Genomic DNA, 20,200 nt, shown 5'->3' with positions numbered 1-20,200 from the left:
GTGGGGGGTAGACACTACCGCACCCTCAAGTCGTAGCGATGGGCGCGAACCCTATCGCCAGCCGTTCTGTCATTAGAAGCGGGACTCCCACCTTCTGGTTCCGCTACCACCTGTTCGTCATCGTCAGTGCGAACGTGATAGGCCTTGAAATCGCTAATGTGCACAGGACCCACCAGCTCGTCGCCTTCAAGCGACTGCATCTCCTACGTGAGCAGAGTTGTCTGCGCCGTAATTCGGTATGGCCCTTGCCATTTGTGTGCGAGCGCTGCGGTGAAGCCGCGCGCAGCATTGCTGAGTGGGTGCGTTCTCCTGAGCACTAGAGAGAGAGAGAGAGCGATCTTTAATGAAGTCTGGCGATGTTAGCTGGGCTAAAATGCCTAACTTGCTACGCCAGTTGATGACGTGATGAAGATGATGGCGATGATGTCCAAGAAGTTGATCCGTACAGATACGGCGAGTTAATCACAGCGACTGGTCTAGACCTGTGTGTTGCAGGTACTCTATCAGAGCTTTGGTAGCCCGTAAAGCACGTTTGGGACAAGCCCATGGTCCTAAAACGTCCTTTAGCTGCATTTCCACGGAAAGCGGCAGTCCCAAAGTCACTGCGAGGGATACTCTTTGAGCACTGAATCGAGCACATTCACAGAGCAGGTGCTGCAGGGTTTCTCGCACATCACAGTGTGGGCAGAGTGGCGACGTAGCCTGTTTTATCTTGAAGAGGAAGTTGCGCGTGTATGCGACATTCAACCGCATGCGATGTAGGATTGCTTGTACCCGCTTGGAGAGTCCTGGTGGCATTTTAAATTTGCAGTTGGGATCTATGAAATATAACGGCGCGTAATGACGTTATACGTCATCCCAGGCTGCACGCTGCATGTTCCATGCCACGCTAGATGCAAGTATAGATGCATCTTTCCTGGAGAATGGTATAGCTATTGCCGATCTATTATGCTTATGCGCAACGGATGCAGCAATGTCCGCCTTCACATTGCCAGTTATCCCACAATGGGCTGGAATCCACTGAAGTGCAATGTGATGGTGCGCTTGGAGGGCTTGGAGATGTAAAGCGTGTATGTCACACACAAGTTGGTCTTTTGGAAAAGATGCTAGACATTGAAGGGCAGCCCTTGAGTCTGTGAAGATGGCCCACTCTCGAGCGGGTTGCTTGACGATATGAGCGAAAGCCACCCTCAGAGCTGCAAGTTCGGTAGCCGTAGTTGACGTTCTGTGGCTGCGCATGACACTGATGGTAGTACGGGATGACGGTATCCACACCCCGATAGTGGATGATGTTGACGACACCGACCCATCAGTGTATACATGAGTGTGGTCTCTGTATATCCGCGACATGTAGTCCAGAGCGAGGAACTTTAGTGCGGGAGCCGGAATATACTGCTTCCTCGTGATACCGGGCACAGTAGTCGTGACTGGTATGGGCAGAAACATCCAGGTCGGGTGCTCAGGAGGAGAAGGCTCTTGATACTCCTTCGGCAGAAATTCACGCACTTCTTTGGCCCAGCTTGTCGCTAGAGGATGGCCCCGCTGTCTTGCCACAATCCGCAGACGCGCACGAAGCAACTCCTGCGTGCTTAGAGCGAGTGGTGAGAGCTGCCTGCATTCTGTCAGCGTTCCGATGGTAGAGGTTGTCTTTGGAACGCCAATGCAGACCCGCAGGACGTGTGCTTGCATGCTCTCTAGCGCTTTGACAGTTCCTTTTGATAGAGGGACCAAAGCAGGGATGCTGTAACTCAGCAGGCCAACGCTTTGTATACCCGTAGAAGAGAATTGACTGAACAACCGCCAGTCTTGGTGGAGAGCATGCGGAATATGCGTGCGAAGGAAGTAATCTTGTCCTTGAGGTGGCGAACATGTGGCGACCAGGTGAGATTACTATCAAATGTCACTCCCAAGAACTTGTGGGTCCGGACGTATGGAATTGCGGTCCCTCCAACAGTGAGGCCGTAGCGCGTAAGGTCACGCTTTGTGAAGGCCATCGCAGCACACTTATTCCCTGAAATCACTAATCCTCTAGTTGCCAGAAATGCCGCAATAGAGTCAATTGCCCGCTGCAGTCTTGACCGTAACACTCGCCTATTGCGGCCAGAACTCCATATACAGATGTCGTCGGCGTACAGGGAGATTTCTACCGACTTTGGCACGCATTTCTCCAGGCCAACTATGGCAATGTTGAAGAGTGTAGGGCTCAGCACCCCACCCTGTGGAACACCTCGGGTCACCTGATGTAGCGATGAGTCGCCCATGTCGGTAGACATGTACACATACCTATCGGAGAGGTAGTCCGATAGCCATGCGTACATGCGGCCCCTGATGCCTAAAGACTTCAGCGCAGAGCGGATGGCTTCATGCTCGACGCAGTCATACGCTGACTTGATGTCGAGGAACACAGCGACAGCAATGTTCCGCCGACACTTTGCTTCTCTTATGCTATTTACAGGGGCGATGACGTTGTCGAGGCTGCTACGACCCTTGCGGAAACCAGACATCTGTGCCGGGTATATATTTCGGATGGTCAAATCCCAGTCCAAGCGGAGCAGCACCATTTTTTCCATCAGTTTCCCGACACAACTCAGGAGCGCTATGGGTCGGTAAGACTCGATGGCGGTTGGAACTTTACCTGGCTATAGGACTGGGACAAGGCGAGCGTGTTTCCACCTTGGCTCTAGACGACCAGTTTCCCACGAAAGATTGAAGGCATGCAGGAGGCAACTTCTTCCCTTTTCACCTAGATGCGAGATGGTTGTGTAGGTGATGTCATCCGGGCCTGGGCAGCTGGATTTCTTGACAGAAGCCAGTGCAGCGAGCAACTCTGCCATGGAGAATGGCTCGTCCATTGGGGACACCGGGCCTGAGCATCCCTCGTTGGGGGGAGAGTGTGGCGGAAGAAGAGCTGCTGGCGCTGCAGTAATTCTCCTGCAGAAGGCGTCAGCGACTTGGAGGTCACTGGTGTTCGTGCTCAGTGAGATGGATTTGAACGGGTGCAGTTGAATTTGCGGGGTCCGCAAATTTCGGAGCAAGAGCCATATTCTGGAGAGCGGCTTCCGGGGGTCCAGCTTGGAGCAGAAGGATTCCCACTCACGCTTGGCGAGCTTAATCATATGCCTTCGAATTGCCTTCTGGGCTCGTCTTGACGCACGGATATCTTCAGGCGCTTGTGTCCGGCGCGCTCGTCTTTCTGCTCTTCGACGCACTGCGCGAAGCCTCTCATACTCCGAGTCGGCGGCGGTGTATCCATGCGGAAGCCACAGTACTTTGCTGCTTGACTTTCGAGCTCTTGTCATCGTGTCCACGAAGGCTTCATATGAGCTCACCGAGTCCACGGCTTCCTCCACCACAGTTCTAAATGCCTCCCAGTCAGAGGAGCGAATCACACGCTGTGGACGAGAGCCCGAGAGACCATCTACTGCAATATAAGTCGGCGCATGATCGCTGCCATGCAGTTCAATGTCCACTGCCCAGCTCGTCCTAGGGAGGAGTTGTGACGAAACAAACGTGACGTCGAGGGCGCTGGACATCTTTCCCCGGTAGAAGGTGGGCTCTCCAGAATTGACAACGCACATACCCTGCCGGTGAGCAATGTCCAGAAGGTGCCTCCCTTTAGCCGTCGTTTTCCTACTTCCCCAGATGGGATGATGGGCGTTGAAGTCACCGGTCAAGATGTGCGGGGCTGGTGTAGTATTGATGATGCCTTCTAAGCGATTTAAGTCCAGTGCTACACGAGGTGGAATATAGGCGGCGATTATGGTGAAGGACAACCCAGTGCCGCGAACTGTGGCTGCCACGTATTCGTTTCGTGCATCCGGTGATAGACCATGCTCTATTATGGTGAGGTCATTTCTAACGGCCATTAAAACTCTTGACATTTCTACGCCAGTCAGCGACCGCAGAACTGTATATCCCGAAAGGCGTATGTCTTCCATCAGCCGTGATTCAGAAATAGCGATCACGGGAAAACGATGTTTGCGTATGAATTGGCGTAGGTCCGAAAGGCGCTGCTTGAGTCCGCAGGCGTTCCACTGTAAGATTGTAGCTTTATCTCGAATTTCTTGTACTCTGGGAACTGTGATTGCGCCAGCAGTTGCAGTTAACGCCATTGCATAAGTAGAGGTGAAACATAGTCCAGGAGTGTCAGGATAGCCACGGCTACCGGTGATGAAAGGGGGGCGAGGAAGAGGCGCACCGCCTCCACTACAGCTGATATCACAGAACGCAAGCTCCCGGAGCTCTGGTGATCCTTTGGCTCACGCTGCTCTCTCAGAGATGTTCGACGAGCAGGCTTCGAAGTTCGTACAGCTGGAGTTGGAGTCTCGTCTGATGGCCGAGCAGGCGCAGCTGTCGATGCAGGCGGGGCGGCATCTTTTGAGGGGGAGTCAACCATTGCTGCGGTAGCTCGTACTGGCAGAGCTGCAGTAGGGGGATGCTTCTGCTGCGATGCGCGATGGAGGACTGGCAGAGCTGGGAAGTCATCCTCATTGTTGTTGAACCCGAGAGCCGCAGATGTGTACTCTTGCTTTCTCCCGTGTTCCTTATGTCCAGCCTTACGGCGTTCCAGTAGAGCGTATTTCGCTGACTTGTAGTCAGTGTTGTTTCTAGCCTTGATTTTGAAAATAGCCTTTTCATCACGGCAGACAGAACAATGAACAAACGTCGACTCATGCTTTTTGCTGCAGTTTGGGCATTTAGGATTTTGAACTGAGCAGGATTCTCGGTCGTGGGTGCCACCGCACCGTGAACACCGGAGCGGGAGTTTGCACATGTTCGCCACGTGCCCGAATCGCTGGCAGTTTTTGCATTGTATCGGTGTCTCTATGTAATCATACACGCGATAGCGCGTGTAACCGATGACTACATGCTCTGGTACAGTTTCTGTGGCGAACACAATCTGCACACTCTCTGATGATTTTCCCAGTCTCCGGGCGGATTTGACAGGCGCTCTGGCTCGTAACGCACTAAGGATTTCAGGGTCGGAGAGCTCCTTAGCTACTCCCCTGATCACGCCCACTCCGCAATTGCTCGGTCGTGGTTCATAGGCCTGGACTTTCACTCCAGCAATGGAGGAGATTTTCAGGAGACGCTCGGTGGCATCAGCGTTGCGAGTGTCAATAGCGAGCAAGTTGAGGCGATAATTTGGGCGTACTTGTAGCACGCCATCTGGAGCCAGAGTCTCTAATCCTTCCTTGACAGCAATGGGGTTGTAGCGAGTGATATCCTTCGAGGAGTCGACAGGTTTGATCACCACAACGACGCCATGTCTCAGGGGACTTGCGATTGTGCTGACATCAAGTGGCCTGTAGACACGCTTAGAGCCACGGCAGCGCTTTGCAGGAGTCACAGGCTCAAATGGCTTAAACGTCTCAGGTGAAAGAATGGTTTCATTTCCGTAGATGACCGTTGCAGATGATGAGTCGGAAAGATCAGACATGTCGTCTGCGTCATCTGGCAGAGGTTGTTCGGATGGTATCACCATCGGACTCACTTGACCTGGCGGAAGCGACGACCCGGAGGACCCAAGATCAGAACAGGGGTGACCGGTAGCTTGCGATGGGCCTGAAGAGGCTACGAACAGCGGGGCGGTCGGAGGTTCCGGCTCCATGACAGGGCCTGGCGGTTGATCAGGCGGTTGACCGATGCACGGCGTGGAGGGCGGCAAGCCGGGGGCCGCGGCCGTCGCGGGGAGCATCTCTGGCGCTCAAAGCACTAGATAAGCAGAGATCTGATTCAACTGAAACACAGCAAGAAGAAAATTAACACAATAAGAGACGATCGAGGTGAGCCAGCCGTTGGCTCTTCGTCTTCCTAGGTCACCGATGTTGTACACAAGGTGACGACGGCCTTTGTTATACTGCTCGGCTGGCTCCATGCGCGCCACGTCGAGATCCTCCCGAGCCGTGCGTTGCGCTGCCAAAAGGCGTTCCCGGAGCCTAGCCGCGTATGCGACAGAGAAGGGGTGTTACCCGCCGCCGCGTACAGCAGTGCATTTTCCAGTGGGAAAGCGATCTCTTTACCGAAGTTTAGGTAACCTGGTGGCAAACCCGTTGACCTATTCACGGTAGTCCTAGTCGCGAAAGCCAGCTCAGGCAAACGCGCGTCCCAGTCCTAATGCTCCTTGGTTGTCGCAACCAGCATGCACTTCAGGTTCCTGTTCACCCTCTCAGTGATGTTGCTCTGAGCATGATAAGGACTAGTTTTCCTGTGCCGAATGTGCAGCGCTCGACAACAGTCTGAAAAGAATTTGCTTGTGAAATACGGAGCATTGTCAGTGATCAGGTCGGAAGGGAAGCCGAAACGAGTGAATGTCTCCAACAGCTTCTCTACGATCCGCTCCGACGCTAGCTTTCTAAGGGGAAACAACTCCACCCACTTAGAAAGTGGTCCGTTATAACCAGAATGAACTGGTTTCCTCGCGCGGATCTTGGGAGGGGTCCCATTACGTCACACGCTACAATCTGCCACGGGTAGCTGCTTTCCACCGGCTTCATGAAACCCGCCGGTTTCCCAGCGCGCGGCTTCGCTACCTGACAAAGAGGGCAAGCGCGGGAATAGCTCAACACGTCTCTCCTCATGCCTGGCCAGGTCGCGACACGGCATAACTTGTCGTAAGTCTTACTGCCGCTGCCATGTCCTGCCAGCGCTGAGTCATGAAAGTACCGCATGAACCGTTTCCGCAACTTCCTTGGGACCACGACTCGAAAGGGGGATCAAACCGCCTCTTCGTCGTCCAGTTGGGGAATGTAGCGAAGTAATAAGCCATCGTCGCCCAGCAGATACACGTCAAACCCCTCAGCGTTACCGGTGCAAGCTACGCCGCTCGCTAGCCTTTTCAGCACCCGCTGGCACAGACCGTCTGCTTTCTGGGCCTCAATGAGCTCTTCCTTACTCACTACCTCCCCCCAAGACGGATTCCTTTCTGCCTCCGTTCTCGGGGGGCGAGAAATCGCCGCTGCGAGATGCCGCTTCTCTTTCTCTTTGCGGCCGGCCTCGACTCCTCCGTCCAGCCTTTTCCTCCCCCTCTCGGGGCGGCGCGCGCCGGCGATGAAACCGCTCAACTCGGTGCGCGCGCTTCCGCCGCCTCCTCCCGATAAGGGGAGCAAACTTTCCGCCAACATTCGGCGCTGATCATCGGATCCTGAAAAAGATGCGACGACCGCTTCTACATCAGTGCTCATCTTTCCTGACACCTCTCCCTGGCCTTCCGCAGCACAGTAGAGTTTATTTGCCCCGTGCGGTTGCAAACCGTGCATCGGCGCGTTCGCGAAAGGAAAGAAAGGGGGTTGCGGCCCGTACTGATATCCGTTCCTCCCCATGTCGAGCACAACACCCTCCCTCGAGAGGAAATCTCTGCCCAGTATGACTGGAACAGACAAACCAGGCAAGCAAACAAAACGCTGTCTGCGCTTTCTGCCATCAAAACCGAGCGTGAGTCTCACAGCTCCCTCTGCTTTTGCCGAACCCGCTGCTAAGCTCAAGGGTGTCTCGGCGGTCCTTACCCGGATTTTCCTTCTCCGGCAGGCCTCAAACATTTCGTCTCCTATTAGAGACACCGTCGAGCCTGTGTCGACCAGTGCAAAAAGTTCTTGACCGACTAATTGCACTCGCATAAATGGGGCAGACGAAGAGGGGTCTCCCTGCGCCCTGCATGCGGAGGGGGCCAGTTGCCCGTCGGCGCCAGCGTCGTGGTGCTCTGGGAGCTCCCTCGCACCCCCTCTGCCTGGCCCCCCCTTCTCGCTTCCCGCCGGCGACGACAAGCTACCGCCCTTCACCGCCGCCGGCGATCCGAGTTTCCCCGCGTGCTCCGAATTTTCTCGGGGCATTGACGGGAGAAGTGGCTAGGCTTGTGACAAAACCAGCACAAACGGGTCGTTTCGTCCTGCCTCCCTCTTCCGTCGCCTGCGTTGCTTCCGACCGAGGAGTTATCGTCTCCCCCTCCCGACCAGGCGCAACCCGGTTCGAGCGATTCCTCGGATCTCGGCGGCAACCTGTAGCGAAGCTCGGCGAGTAAATCCACCTGAATTACGCGCGCTTCTTGTGCAAGGGCCTCGAGGTTGCAGAAACTCTGGCCCCGCAAGTACGGTCTAAAACGCGGGTGGCATTGCCTGCACACCCGTGCTACTTTGTCCGCGTCGGCTGCCGCTGAGTCGGCCCGTTCGTAGAGCTCCTGCATCGCCCGCACGTACTCGAGGAGGCTCTCCTCAGGGTGCTGCGTGCTAATGGCAAGCTCGTCCCTCATACGGCGTTCGTAATCGGGTGGCAGGAACTCCACGCGAAAGCAGTCCTTAAAATCTGCCATCGACTCGAAATCCGGTTGGCAGCGCCTCCAACGCGCAGCGCTTCCTACTAGTGCCACGGGCAGGACTTGCCTCAGCACGTCATCATCCGATGCGCCTACCGCAGACTGGTACGAATCCAGTTGCTGCAGGCATTCGTAAACGGATTTCACGTCTCCGTAGCTGAAATAGGAGGGAACCTCGATATTCAAACGCGGCTTCGAGACTGGCACTACAGGACCCGCGGTGGGAGCTGTTAGTGCCGAACCGAGCATTCGGGTCATCTCCGCGAACCTCCCGGTCATCTGCCTCATCATCGAGGCGAGACCTGCGGGCTGCAACAGATCAGCAGCCTCCTGCACAGCGGCCACTGAGTCTCCCCCGAGCCCTGCGGCTCCTCCTTCTCTCCCGTCTCTCTCCGTTTGGTAGGAGCCATTGCCAGCGAACTACCCAACAAAAAGCTGGCTCAACCACGCAAACTGTAGACGCGAAGATACAGTGCAAGCGGTGCTATCTACATACGCAACGCGACAAACACACCCCACACACAAATCTATAATGAAAGCAAAAAGGAACGTCAAGACAATACATTGGACCGACGGGGCTGAACTACAGCCACGTTAAAATAAAAAAAAAACTACAGTAGGGACACGTCAAAATACACAAGCGACTAATATCCCTACAAACGCTAAATACACTCGCAATGTAACCACTTAGGCCGTTAACCAAACAACAGAAAAAAAGAACGCAAGAAAAACTTCAGGCATGCATCTACACGGCTCAAAGCCCTGGTCTCCCACTGCCAAAATGGCGCTTCCTTCCCGGAACAAAGGAATGCCGTCCCAAACCGCAGTGGGCCCCTTCCCGGCAGCCGCAGAGAGCAAATGTCCACGGGTGGGCTTGACATCAGCCCCACGTTCGGGCGCCAGATGTGGGCCTACTCTCTACGGCATGCCAAGGAATGAGGCACACTGCGGTTGCGTGAAAGAACTGTTTACTTACATCCTCCAACGCGCTGTCGCCACACCATCACCAAAGACACTCCGCGTCCCGAGTCCCAGTCCCCCCAGCCCCGCGCTTCTCTCACTCCACCGCCCGCTCCTACACGTCCACTAGCGCCATCTCTCCGGTGCCGGCGTCTCCAAGTCTTGCGGCCCGGTGGCCGCACGGTATGCGAGGAGGGCGAGGGACGGGAGCTCGCGGCGAGGGGCTCCGAGCAACACCCTCTATAGGTGCCAAGGCGCGTCCCACAAACTACAACTATAACTCCGTAAAAGGAAGAAGTTTAATTGATGTTATGGAATATCTAAATCTCCAAACGATCAATGATACGGCATACCCCACCAGAACAGGTAAGCAGATGCAAGGGTAGATGCCCTGACTTGACCATTGTGCCCACCAAGGACAGACTCACGACCTGGACAAATACGGGTGAGAATCTGGGCAGCGATCACGATATAGTAGAGATCCGGATGAAATCAGACAACTTAATTATAAAGGTAAGAAAACAAAAGATCACTAATTGCGACGTCTTTCGAGAAAAGCTAAGAGGCAAAAAAGAAATAGAAGACACAGACATTTGGTGTCATGACATCAGAGAAGCTCTCAAACATTCCACCAAGAAATTTGGGCAAGAGAGCGAATACCTGTGTGTCAACAACCATCTGATCCGTCTACGGAAAAAGAAACAAAAGCTAACTAAGCGATGGAAAAAGAAAAGACACAACAAGAAGCTAGAAGCAAGAATTAAAAAGATCGCGCATCTCGCTAGGAAGTACGCGATACAACTCGAGAATCAGAATTGGCAAGACTTCTGTGACACACTCAAGGATACCCTAAATACCTCGAAGACATGGGCAATAATTAAAGGTATGCTCAATCCGGAGACAACAAGAATGGAGACCGGACACAACATCAACAGAGTGGCCAAAGGTTTCAAAGGCACGGACGAGGAACTCATTAAAGCCCTAAAAGACAGATTTGAACTGAACGCAGAAGTTGCCTCCTCGGCAAGAGAATACCAAGGTTCCCAAAATGCAAAGCTCGACAGTGACATCACAATAGAGGAAGTATATCAAGCCATCCTTGCCAGCAAACGGAAGAGTGCCGCAGGACAAGATGGAATCAACAATACCATGCTCAGGAACCTAAATGACTCACAATTGCAAGCATTAGCTGCATACATAAAGGAAAAGCTATGGAAGCCGAACCGATTACCCATGCAATGAAACACTCGACAATTACGACAATACCCAAACCAAGGAAGACACCGGGTATTGAAAATCTATGACCGATATCACTGATCTCCTTACTCGTAGGAAAGGTGTACGAAAGAATCATCACGACAAGGCTTCAAGGGCACTTGGAGGAAAACAACATGTTTCCACACTGTATGATTCGTTTCCGCAGTAGACTATCCACCCAAGGTGCCTTTCTCCAGCTGAGACACAACATCCTCAATCGCAATCACGACTACGATCAAATTGTATTAGCCCTGGATCTGAAAGGGGCATTCGACTGCGTGTCACATAAGGCAATATTGAAAGCAGCTGAAAAGGCAGGACGCGGCAAGAAAGTTTATGATTACATCAGAAACTTCCTGACAAACAGAACAACCGCGATTGCCATCCGAACCTTTTGAAATCCCTACAGAGGAACTCCACAAGAGGCCATCATCACCCCAGTGGTGTTCGACCTGACAATGATTGAAATGGCCAACAAATTGTAAGAGAAAGAACACAACGGCAAATCAATCTGCGCAGATGACTTCACCATCTGGACCAAAAGTGGCACCCTCTCAGAAAAACTACTGATCCTACAAGAAACAATCAACGAGCTACAAGAGCCCATACGAAGAAATGGCCTAAAATGTGCCCCGGAAAACACTTAACTAATTAGAATAAGACCCTCTAATGCAGAAATTCCCTCTGGAAGCATAGTAATTGACAACCAAAACATTCTCTTCAAGCCGACAATAAGAATATTAGGCATGAACATACAAAATGACAAGGCCCCCACCACCTTGAACAAGCTAAAGAAAACAACACAACAATTGGCTAGAGTCATCCGAAGAATCACAAGAACAAGAAAAGGCATGAGAGAAGAAGACACTCTCAAGATTGTGCAAGCATTAACCCTGAGTAGAATTACTTATAGTTTACCGTACCGCCACATTGACGCAAATCAACATGAAAGAGTCGACGCACTTATCAGAACTGCCTACAAGGTAAGTCTTGGCCTTCCCATTTACACCTCAAATGAGAAATTCTAGAAGTTGGGAGTGTGCAACACCTTTCGTGAGGTCACAAAGACTCTTCTGGAAGCCCATAAAGAACGACTGCTGAAAACCAAGACTGCAAGAGAAATACTGAGAAGAGCCGGGTACTCAGTCCACTCGGAGTACATACGGAGAACGACAGAACTTTCCCCTCAACAAAGAGCAAGCCTCAAAATTCCATCTATTCCCCAAAAAATGAATCCTACATGCAACAAAGGAAGAAGACTAGCAAGAACAAGATACATTAGAAAGACCTACGGCAAAGACCAGGACGAAGTCTACACGGGCGCGGCAACTAACTGCCGTGGCAACGCCTCAGCGGTGGTAGTCAACTGCGACGGGAAAACGCTAGACTTCCTAATGAGCAACAAACAAAACATACAAGAAGCCGAAACCACCGCCATCCTAATGGCCATAAGGTGGGGCGGGCACAAAAAGAAAAATCTCGTCATAATTACTGACTCCACGAGAGCATTTCGAAACCTAATTTGCGGAATCATTCATACAACAGCAAAGAATATAATGCCTCTGACACCAAAAGGCAAAACACAAAATAATATGGACCCCGGCCCATCAGGGTAAAGAAGGAAACTAAAAAGCGGGCTCCCTCGCGAGGCAAATCATGGACCGCGGGGAGTCTGAGCATTCATACGCCCTTCCTCCATACAGTGCGGCTACCGACCGACTCCAGTTATGCCGACTAACCAGAAAAACAATGCCGACACATCGCCTTCTAGTAGACGCGGAGGAGGCCAGAAATCTTTGGGAAATCCAGACCAATACCTACCCACATAAGTCCAGATTATCACTTATGTTTCCGGATAAGTACAACGAAGAATGCCATAAATGCCATCAGAAGGCAGACGTCTTCCACACAATGTGGAACTTCCCGACCATATGGCAACAGAATAACTACAACACATCAATGGAGTCCTGGGCAGCGGCACTGTCCAGCTCGGACCTCTCCAGTCAGCGAGAACTGCTGGAAAGAGCCAAGCTAGGGGCTTTCGCCACTGCAGTCCTGGAAATCGGAGTTCACCCTTAACTCCACCCCCTCCTCTTCTACCTTTGTTGTGAATAACGTTTACTACTACTACTACTACTACTACTACTACTACTACTACTACCTACTTACCTAGCTACCTACCTACCTACCGCGCGCGTCGATGGTGCAAGAGGCCTTCAGCACTTATCCTGTTAGCAACCTCTCCTCTCAAGGTTGCCCCGCTAGTTCACCCCCCGCGGGCTTTGAGACTGCCTGTTCAGGGATTCTCCGAGGTCGCGACGGCTGGGTGGAGCGTAGCGGGCTGGGAACGGCGAACGGGATCGACAGTTCGGCTCGAGGGTACATCGGCTTGCTATGTAGTCATCAATCACGGCTGACATTTCGTCAAAACGAGGATAAGGGCAGTGGGTGGAAACCCAGGCAGCCCTATCTCGCGCTACGGGCATCGGAGATAAACGTGCCCTGGTTCGCCGCAATGATAGCAGAGTGGTCGGTTGTCGGCGGTGCACCACACGCCGGTCTTCCGAACTGGCGGACGAGGCGGGGCCTCCCTCTCGGGCCTGGAATCAGAGGGTTGCAGCTGAGAGTATGGTTAAAACGGAATAGCCGCTTCAATTGGCACAGCTGTTATTTGACAGCGGAGAGCCACCCCGTCGTTCACTTAGGGCATTGGCTGTGGCCGGGACTCGATAGTACAGAGGGCCTGGCGAATTTCTTGCCTGACAACTTCGGTGACCGAGATAGCAGCTGGATGCGAGACGGTTAGTCCACATTTTTCCTGTTCTTTCGGGACAACACAGCGAACAAATTTCAGCAAGCCTTTGTCGTCCGTGGAGGTGATTGCAACGGCTGCGGATCGGCCCATTGCCTTGACGGTAGTTCGGTCGTATTGGCGGCTCCGCTCCTGCACGGCACGTTCAATGGTTGTGGCCTCCTTATTAAATTCGTGCACTGTGCATGGTGGGTTGCGCACTAGGCCTGCAAACAGCTATTCCTACTCGTGCAAAAAGCCATGTCAGCATCGGCTCACCGAAACAGCCGGGCCATGACCTTTACGTACATAGCGATGGTCTCATTGGGCTTTTGGGTGCGCGATTCCAGCAGTCTGTGTGCACGGTCTCGACGGTCGGTGTTGAAGGTTTCTTGCACTTATCGACGGAAGTCACCCCAAGTGCGCAAGATTCATTCGTGGTTCTCAAACCGGATTTTCACGCCGTCGAACAGCGCGAAGTAAACATTCTGGAGCTTTTTGCACTGGGTTCCACACGTTGATGTTGGCAACACGCTCTAACGGTTCTAGACAGTCCTCGACGTCCTCATGGGTGTGCCCATGAAAGTTGCTGGGAGCGCGAGACATATGAAGAGTCGCCTGGGACTGTAGGGACTGCGCCATCGCTTCCTGTTCAGAAACCTGGCGCCTGGGTGCAGTGTCAAGCAGCGCCCCGTGTTCTGGAGGTAGCCTTTGCTTGCGGCAGCTGAACCGATGGACAGGGGTGTCGACGCTGCGATGTCTTTCGTGGCTCTCCGAGAGAGTTCTCGACTTCAAATGGTCTTGTACCCCGCACCTGCACCAGTTCCATGACGCGAATGTTGCTCACAAGAACTGAAAAAGTATTTTAATGAGGAGAACTTATTCCTTGCTCTTCTCGGGAATCAGTGGTGGTGGTGGTGGTGGCCCGAAAAATGGCGCATACCCACTTAGGGGGATTGGCCAAGAAGAGTTATGTTTTCATTACAAACAATCATGCGAGGCAAAGTAATGGAGCAGAAGAAAGAATTTGGTCTAGGTTAATGAGAGAGAGAGAGAAAACACGAGAAAAAAAACCATAGAGAGAAGAATAGGAAAACTATAGTAAAAGTCAGCCTAATCGGAATGTTTTTAACACTGCAGACGAGCTGTCTCCGAAATGAAGGAGTGGATGGCGTTGCACACGTCCCTATGGCATCGGCCCAGCCTAGTCCCCCCAAACGACAAAAGCAACGGTACAGTTAAAGGCAGTCCAAGACGTAGCAGGGGAATCTCCAGCAGCCTTCTCCGATGGTTAGAAAATCGGCGGCAAAAAGAAAGAAATGCTCTTCGGATTCAATTTCTTGGCAAAAGTGGCACAGAGGGGTGGTTATCAGATTTGCCCTGTATAAATACCGATTAAGTGGTGGCACACCACAACGAAAAGAAGTTATCAATACTTCGCACAAGCGAGTTTGGCATAAACTTCTCTCCCAGCGTATACCTGAGGTGTTCAAGTTCAGGAGAAGTGTTCAGACCATGGTCGGCGGCATCTTGATTGAACAGGTATTGGCGATAGCGTGCCAACAACACGCAAGAAACGGGGGAAGAACCTCGACGATCGGTAAAGCCAAAGCTGTTTTAGCTAATATGTCAGCGGTTTCATTGAGGGTTAACCCACAGTGGCCGGGCAGCCAAACGAGCTGAATCTCCCGCACATGAGTGGGGACGCTGGAATAAAAAGTTTTGGCAATAGGATGTAAAGTTTCTGAGGAGAGAGCCATGCACACGGACAAGGAGTCAGTGAGTAGCATCACGGAAGAATTCGCCGGATCAAGTTTCAGGATTGCAAGGAGTAGAGCAAGAAATTCTGCATGAAAAATGGGGATAAAATCTGGTAATCGCAATGAAAAAGACCAGTTCAACGTCGAAGAGAAAATGCCCACCCCAACCTTTTCGTCTTTTTTCGAAGCGTCAGTTGCAATGACCACGTGGGATGGGTATTCGGACTGGTGAGCCAGGAGAATGTTATTGAGTATGTTAGGCGGGAGAAGCTTAGCGTTTTTAGGGAAAATATTATCAAACGAAATTCTTACTACTGTGGATGGTATCTGCAAGGCGGGAACTGAGAGGAGGGTGGTGTTTAATGGAGTAAGCAACGAATTGGCAAAAATGACCTGTGGGCGCCGGTGACAAGACCAATATATACCAAAAAAGGACCTTGCATGCTGGAGGAAAACAGCCTGTGGTCTGGCCAGCGGGGACTCAAAGAACTTTGCGAATGCATTAACGGTTAGGTATTTGAACCTGGAGTTCAGCGTTAGGACTCCGGCTTCTAAGTACAACACTCTAATCGGGACGTAAGCGGGCAGGCCTAAGCAGCAGCGCAATGCTTGACGTTCAAGCTTCACCAAAGGCAAGAGCCTATAGGCCGCAGAGACAGAGAACAAAACGCACCCAAATTCTAAGACTGGGCGAACGTACATGCGGTAGATCATCAAGAGTGTATCTGCTCTCAGACCTGATCGCTTGTGGCTGAGGCTCCTCAAAAGAGCGACAGCGCGGGAGCCTTTCACTGCTATGTGCTCAATGTGGAGACGCCAATTCAATTTACTGTCATATATAACTCCAAGGTATTTTAGTGAATCAACCTGCCGAATGGATTGTTGACGATAGGATAATGAAATAGATATTGGGTCCGTAAGGGGGAACACGAGAATAGCACACTTATTAATATTTAACGAAAATTTCAGAGTGTCCAGCCATAGGTCTAGAGCATTCAGATACGACTGAAGAGAATGAAACAGGGAATGAATATCTTGCGAAGAAGAGAAAAAGGCAATGTCATCTGCATAAACATATGTTAGTACATCAGGCTGACTAGGTATGGAGCTCAAGAGCACATTAAATAGCACTGGGGAGATGACAGACCCCTGGGGGACTCCACGCGTCTGCTTATAAGGAGAAGAGGCGTAGCCATGTTGGTAACAAAAGAACTCTCTGCTTTCTAGAAAAGCCGCTATCCACGCAGGGATGTACTCCGGGAATGAATAATAAGCCAGGAGATCTAGCAGCATGCCATATTCCACGCTGTCGTAAGCTTTTGAAATATCCAGAGTGACCAATGCCGCAACCTGCTTTTTCCGTCGTGCCCACTGAATGCGACTTTCTAAGTCTATATGTGCCCACCAAATGGAGCATCCTTCTCTAAAGCCAATTTGTCTGCAGTTTAGGATATTCTTGTCGGTCAGAAACTTGTTAAGCCGGGGAAGCAAAACGTGCTCAATCACTTTAACTAGAGTAGATGTTAGAGCTATCGGCCTAATGTTATCAATTGAATAACCGAGCTCCGGCTTCTTGGGGAAAGGCAGAATTTGGCCAAACGCCATTGAGGTAGTATCCATGCGTTTCTAAGTGAAACGTTAACTACATTTAGCAAATCTACCGGAGCTTCATTATACAACAATTTTATCATTGCGGTGGTAATACCATCCGGCCCTGGCGCAGACTCTGGGAGGGAAGAAATCACTTTACCCAGTTCGCCTATAGTGACCTCTTCAAAATCAGCTGATCCTAGAGTACGACGGCTTGTAGGAGGAATCCTCGACGCAAATCGCAGCTGTAGGTCACCAGCAATATTCTCTAGGAAGTCTACGATTTCTTCCGGCGTACGAACCAGTGATGGTGCGTTCAGAGAGGGGGCACATGATTTCCTAGACCTCATAAACTTGAATAATGCTTTTTTACGATGTGGTTCTGATAGGGCTGAAAATCGGCCAATGTTAAAGGATTCCTTTGCACGTAGTACAGTTCGCTTGAAAGTTGCGCGGTAAAATTTAAAATTAACCCAGTTAGCCGGACTCTGATTGTGAAGAAACTGCTTCCAAGCGGCTTTCCTACGTCAGAAATCTCTGTTACATTCGTCATTCCACCAAGGACTACACGAGTTGTTGTGGACTGATGCAACAGTAAATTTTGCTTCACGTATGGAATCATTAATAGCTGTGATCACGCTTTCAGCCCTGCAGGTTTGTTCCATAGGTGGAAAAGTAGAGAGTGCATTGCCCAACGCCGAGGAAAATTTAGTTATATTGATGAATGAATGTACTCTGTGGCTAGGTATTTTCGCGGTGCAAAATATTTCGAAAAGAATAGGGATATGATCACTGTTTGTCTCGCAATCAACTGTTGACCACGAGGATACCAGCCCTGATGTTGCAAAAGTGAGGTCAAGGACAGACCGCGACTGACCACTAATAAAAGTGGCGTTGCCCGTATTTGTACAGTGAAGGTCATTATTGCCTGCCCATTCACACAGACGTTTCCCTGAGATGTCTGTCCTAAATCCCCAAGATACATGATGCGAGTTGAAGTCTCCCGCCACTACCACAGCTTTCTCGCACACCGCGATAGCCGAATCTAAAGGTCTGACTTCGAAAACTCCGTGGGGGAAATACACGTTTACCAATGAAAAAGGCTTGCAACCCGGCAGAAGCAAATCAATACCGAGAATCTCACATTGAGAGGAAAAGAAGTCAAAAGTCTTAAAGGCATTACGGCAGAAATTATTAGATATTGATATTAGTAAACCCCCACCGCGACCTTGACGGTCCAGTCGGAAAGTTTTATAGTTATGAACCGTAAAACATGTGCCAGAGTCCAACCAAGTTTCTTGTAGAAAGATAATTTCAGGGGAAAATTTAGCAGTTAAAGAGTAAAGGTCGGAAGAAGAGGATCGAATCGAGCGGCAATTCCATTGTAACACTTTAAGAGACGCCATGATTAGTTATATGTTAGCCTCAGTCACCGCTTTGGTTAGGATATCCTCTGGCGTGGTGCTGCGCAACTGGGCGTTCCTATTTTTTGATTTCGCAGAGGGACCGGGTGGAGGGGACGTGCCTCTTTTGTTGGAAAAGGTAACAATCATGTCTTCAGACGATGTTTCGTCACACGAATCTAGAGGTAGCGGGACTGTGGAGCAATCCATAGGTGGGTGACAAGTGGACTGGGAAGCTGTAGACGAAGGTCGCGTCTCATGACATGGATTGTTCAGTGTGATTTGGCTGGTAGAGGAAGGAAAAACAGCAGGTACAGATGCAGCGCTTTGAGACTGCGCTGGTGCAAGCACTGTTGCATTACTTGCCAAGGTGTTGGTGCAGAGTGGGTTTACCACGGAAGCTGTCATTAGTGGGGCTACTGGAGAGCTCTGAGGAGGAGCAGTGACAGCCTCAGGAAGACTGAACGATGGATTTGTAGAGTTGGAGTTAAGCTGCTGCATGAAAGCGAGTATGCCCTGGAATGCTTGGAGCAGTTGAGAGAACTGCGACGACATCATCTGCATTTGCGCTTACATTTGCTGAAAGCCTTCTGAAAATATACCTGACATACGGTCAACCGCTGCAGGCATGGCTTTTGCGATAGCAGCATCTACAAGCGAAGGCAAGGAAGGGTCCGTTGTAGCCACCTGACGAGAGGCAACACCCGCGTATCCGAAAGCCCGCTCTCTGACAATGGCTGGGGCTTCCGCCCGCGAACAGCGACGTTTTTCTAGAACTTCGAGCACACTGACTTCCTGAGCTCTTGCAGGACAGTTGGAGTAGTCCGCTGGGTGTCCTTGCTGACAGAGGCAGCACTTTACCTCATCTGCGTTGCATTCAGGAGCTGAGTGCGCGCTCCCACACAAGCAGCAACGAAGGGACGCTTTACAACCCCCCAAAGAGTGCCCAAATCGCCAGCACCGTTTGCACTGCAGAGGACGTGGATTTAAACGATCAACTCTGAAAACGAGTGGCCAGACCTTAATTTCAGAGGGGCAAGTGAGACCTGCAAATGTGGCGATGACTGATTCAGTGGGGACCCTGGTGTTATTGGCCTCTCGGCTACAGCGATACACTTCAATCACCCCAGCATCTGCAAATTTGTGGAGCACGTCCGTGGCGCTCAACTCTGCGCTAACACCCCGTATAATGCCCTTTGAGCACGCAAGATGATGAGGGATGAACGCACTCACCGGAATGGAGCCGAACATGCGACAGTTTAACAGGTCAGAAATACAGGACAGATCTGAGGACCTACACACTAGGCCACCCTTGCCGAATTGCCGGACCTCGGTCACCGACTGGTAGTGCTGCGTGGCACACTGCAGGGCCGACTGGACTGCCTCGGGATGGTTGAGACGAATGGACGCCCCATTAGCCGGAACCAGAGCCACAGGAACCCTGTTCACGCCACCACTGGTGAATAAATTCAGAGGCAGCTCCTGCGCAGAAAGGGAAGCCGACCAGGGCGATGGCCCCTGGCCGGGAGAGCTGAATGACATCAGCTCACCTGCTTCCCGAACCTACAATTTAGGAAATGCTCCAGCGTTAGAAGGTGCTCTCTAAACGAAATGAAAAAAGCAATCTGAAATCTAAAAAAAAACTTGGCCAAAACCCTCAAGGGGAAGCAGAGAACAGGGGCGAGTTGATGACCGGCTCTACGAGCACGCGCTCAGAAAAATCGTTCGTCGTCCTCTTCGTGGTTGGGCGTCGGTGATGATGGTAAGTGTTACTGGACGCACCTTCCGCGAGGCATTGCTGCTGCCGACCAGACAATGCGGCATCAGCGTTGTCTGTGCTCTGGCGCAAGTTAGGCACGTGACACTATTCGAGGACTCAGACATCTGCCCTTCGCTCACAATATTCTTAGAAAACAAGCAATTATCTTGGCAGCGTGTCTCAAAAAATACCCATCAGTTATCTTATTGATGTTCTTTTCCCCGGGGCTTCTCCTCCAAGCCGCAGCAGCGCTGAGGATCTGACCCCGGGTATCCTCAACCGACAAACTCAGCTTCCGATACAAAAACTGTACGTTTATTTACATCCCGGTGGACGGCTAAGAAACAGGACTCGGGCGGAGCCCGAAGATGA

General features: G+C 51.5%; 1 protein-coding gene across 1 annotated transcript; it reads right to left on the bottom strand.

The window, feature by feature from the left end:
• Window positions 1-4,259: 4,259 nt before the first annotated feature.
• Window positions 4,260-19,893, bottom strand: LOC144152525 (uncharacterized). Its single transcript, XM_077683819.1, has 5 exons — window positions 19,852-19,893; window positions 19,303-19,551; window positions 7,922-8,617; window positions 5,495-5,574; window positions 4,260-4,374 (listed from the first exon to the last, which is right to left on the bottom strand). The coding sequence occupies exons 1-5, from the start codon at window positions 19,891-19,893 to the stop codon at window positions 4,260-4,262; spliced, it is 1,182 nt and encodes a 393-aa protein (XP_077539945.1).
• Window positions 19,894-20,200: the final 307 nt, after the last annotated feature.

This window comes from Haemaphysalis longicornis, unplaced genomic scaffold (genome assembly GCF_048455015.1).
Source record: "Haemaphysalis longicornis isolate Haplotype H1 unplaced genomic scaffold, Haemaphysalis longicornis Haplotype H1 scaffold_9, whole genome shotgun sequence".
Taxonomy (NCBI): domain Eukaryota; kingdom Metazoa; phylum Arthropoda; class Arachnida; order Ixodida; family Ixodidae; genus Haemaphysalis; species Haemaphysalis longicornis.
Note: the sequence above shows the minus strand (reverse complement) of the source record. Positions and strands in the feature narration are given on the sequence as shown.

Excerpts from the sequence above, each read along its gene's own strand:
- LOC144152525 (XM_077683819.1), bottom strand. The coding sequence starts at position 19,893 with ATGCCGCATTGTCTGGTCGGCAGCAGCAATGCCTCGCGGAAG. Across the intron at positions 5,575-7,921 it reads GGGGAGACGATAACTCCTCG|CCTCTTCAGGCCCATCGCAA; the intron begins GTCGGAAGCAAC and ends CGCTGTTCGTAG. Across the intron at positions 4,375-5,494 it reads CGTCGCTTCCGCCAGGTCAA|ATGCCGCCCCGCCTGCATCG; the intron begins GTGAGTCCGATG and ends CCCCCTCAAAAG.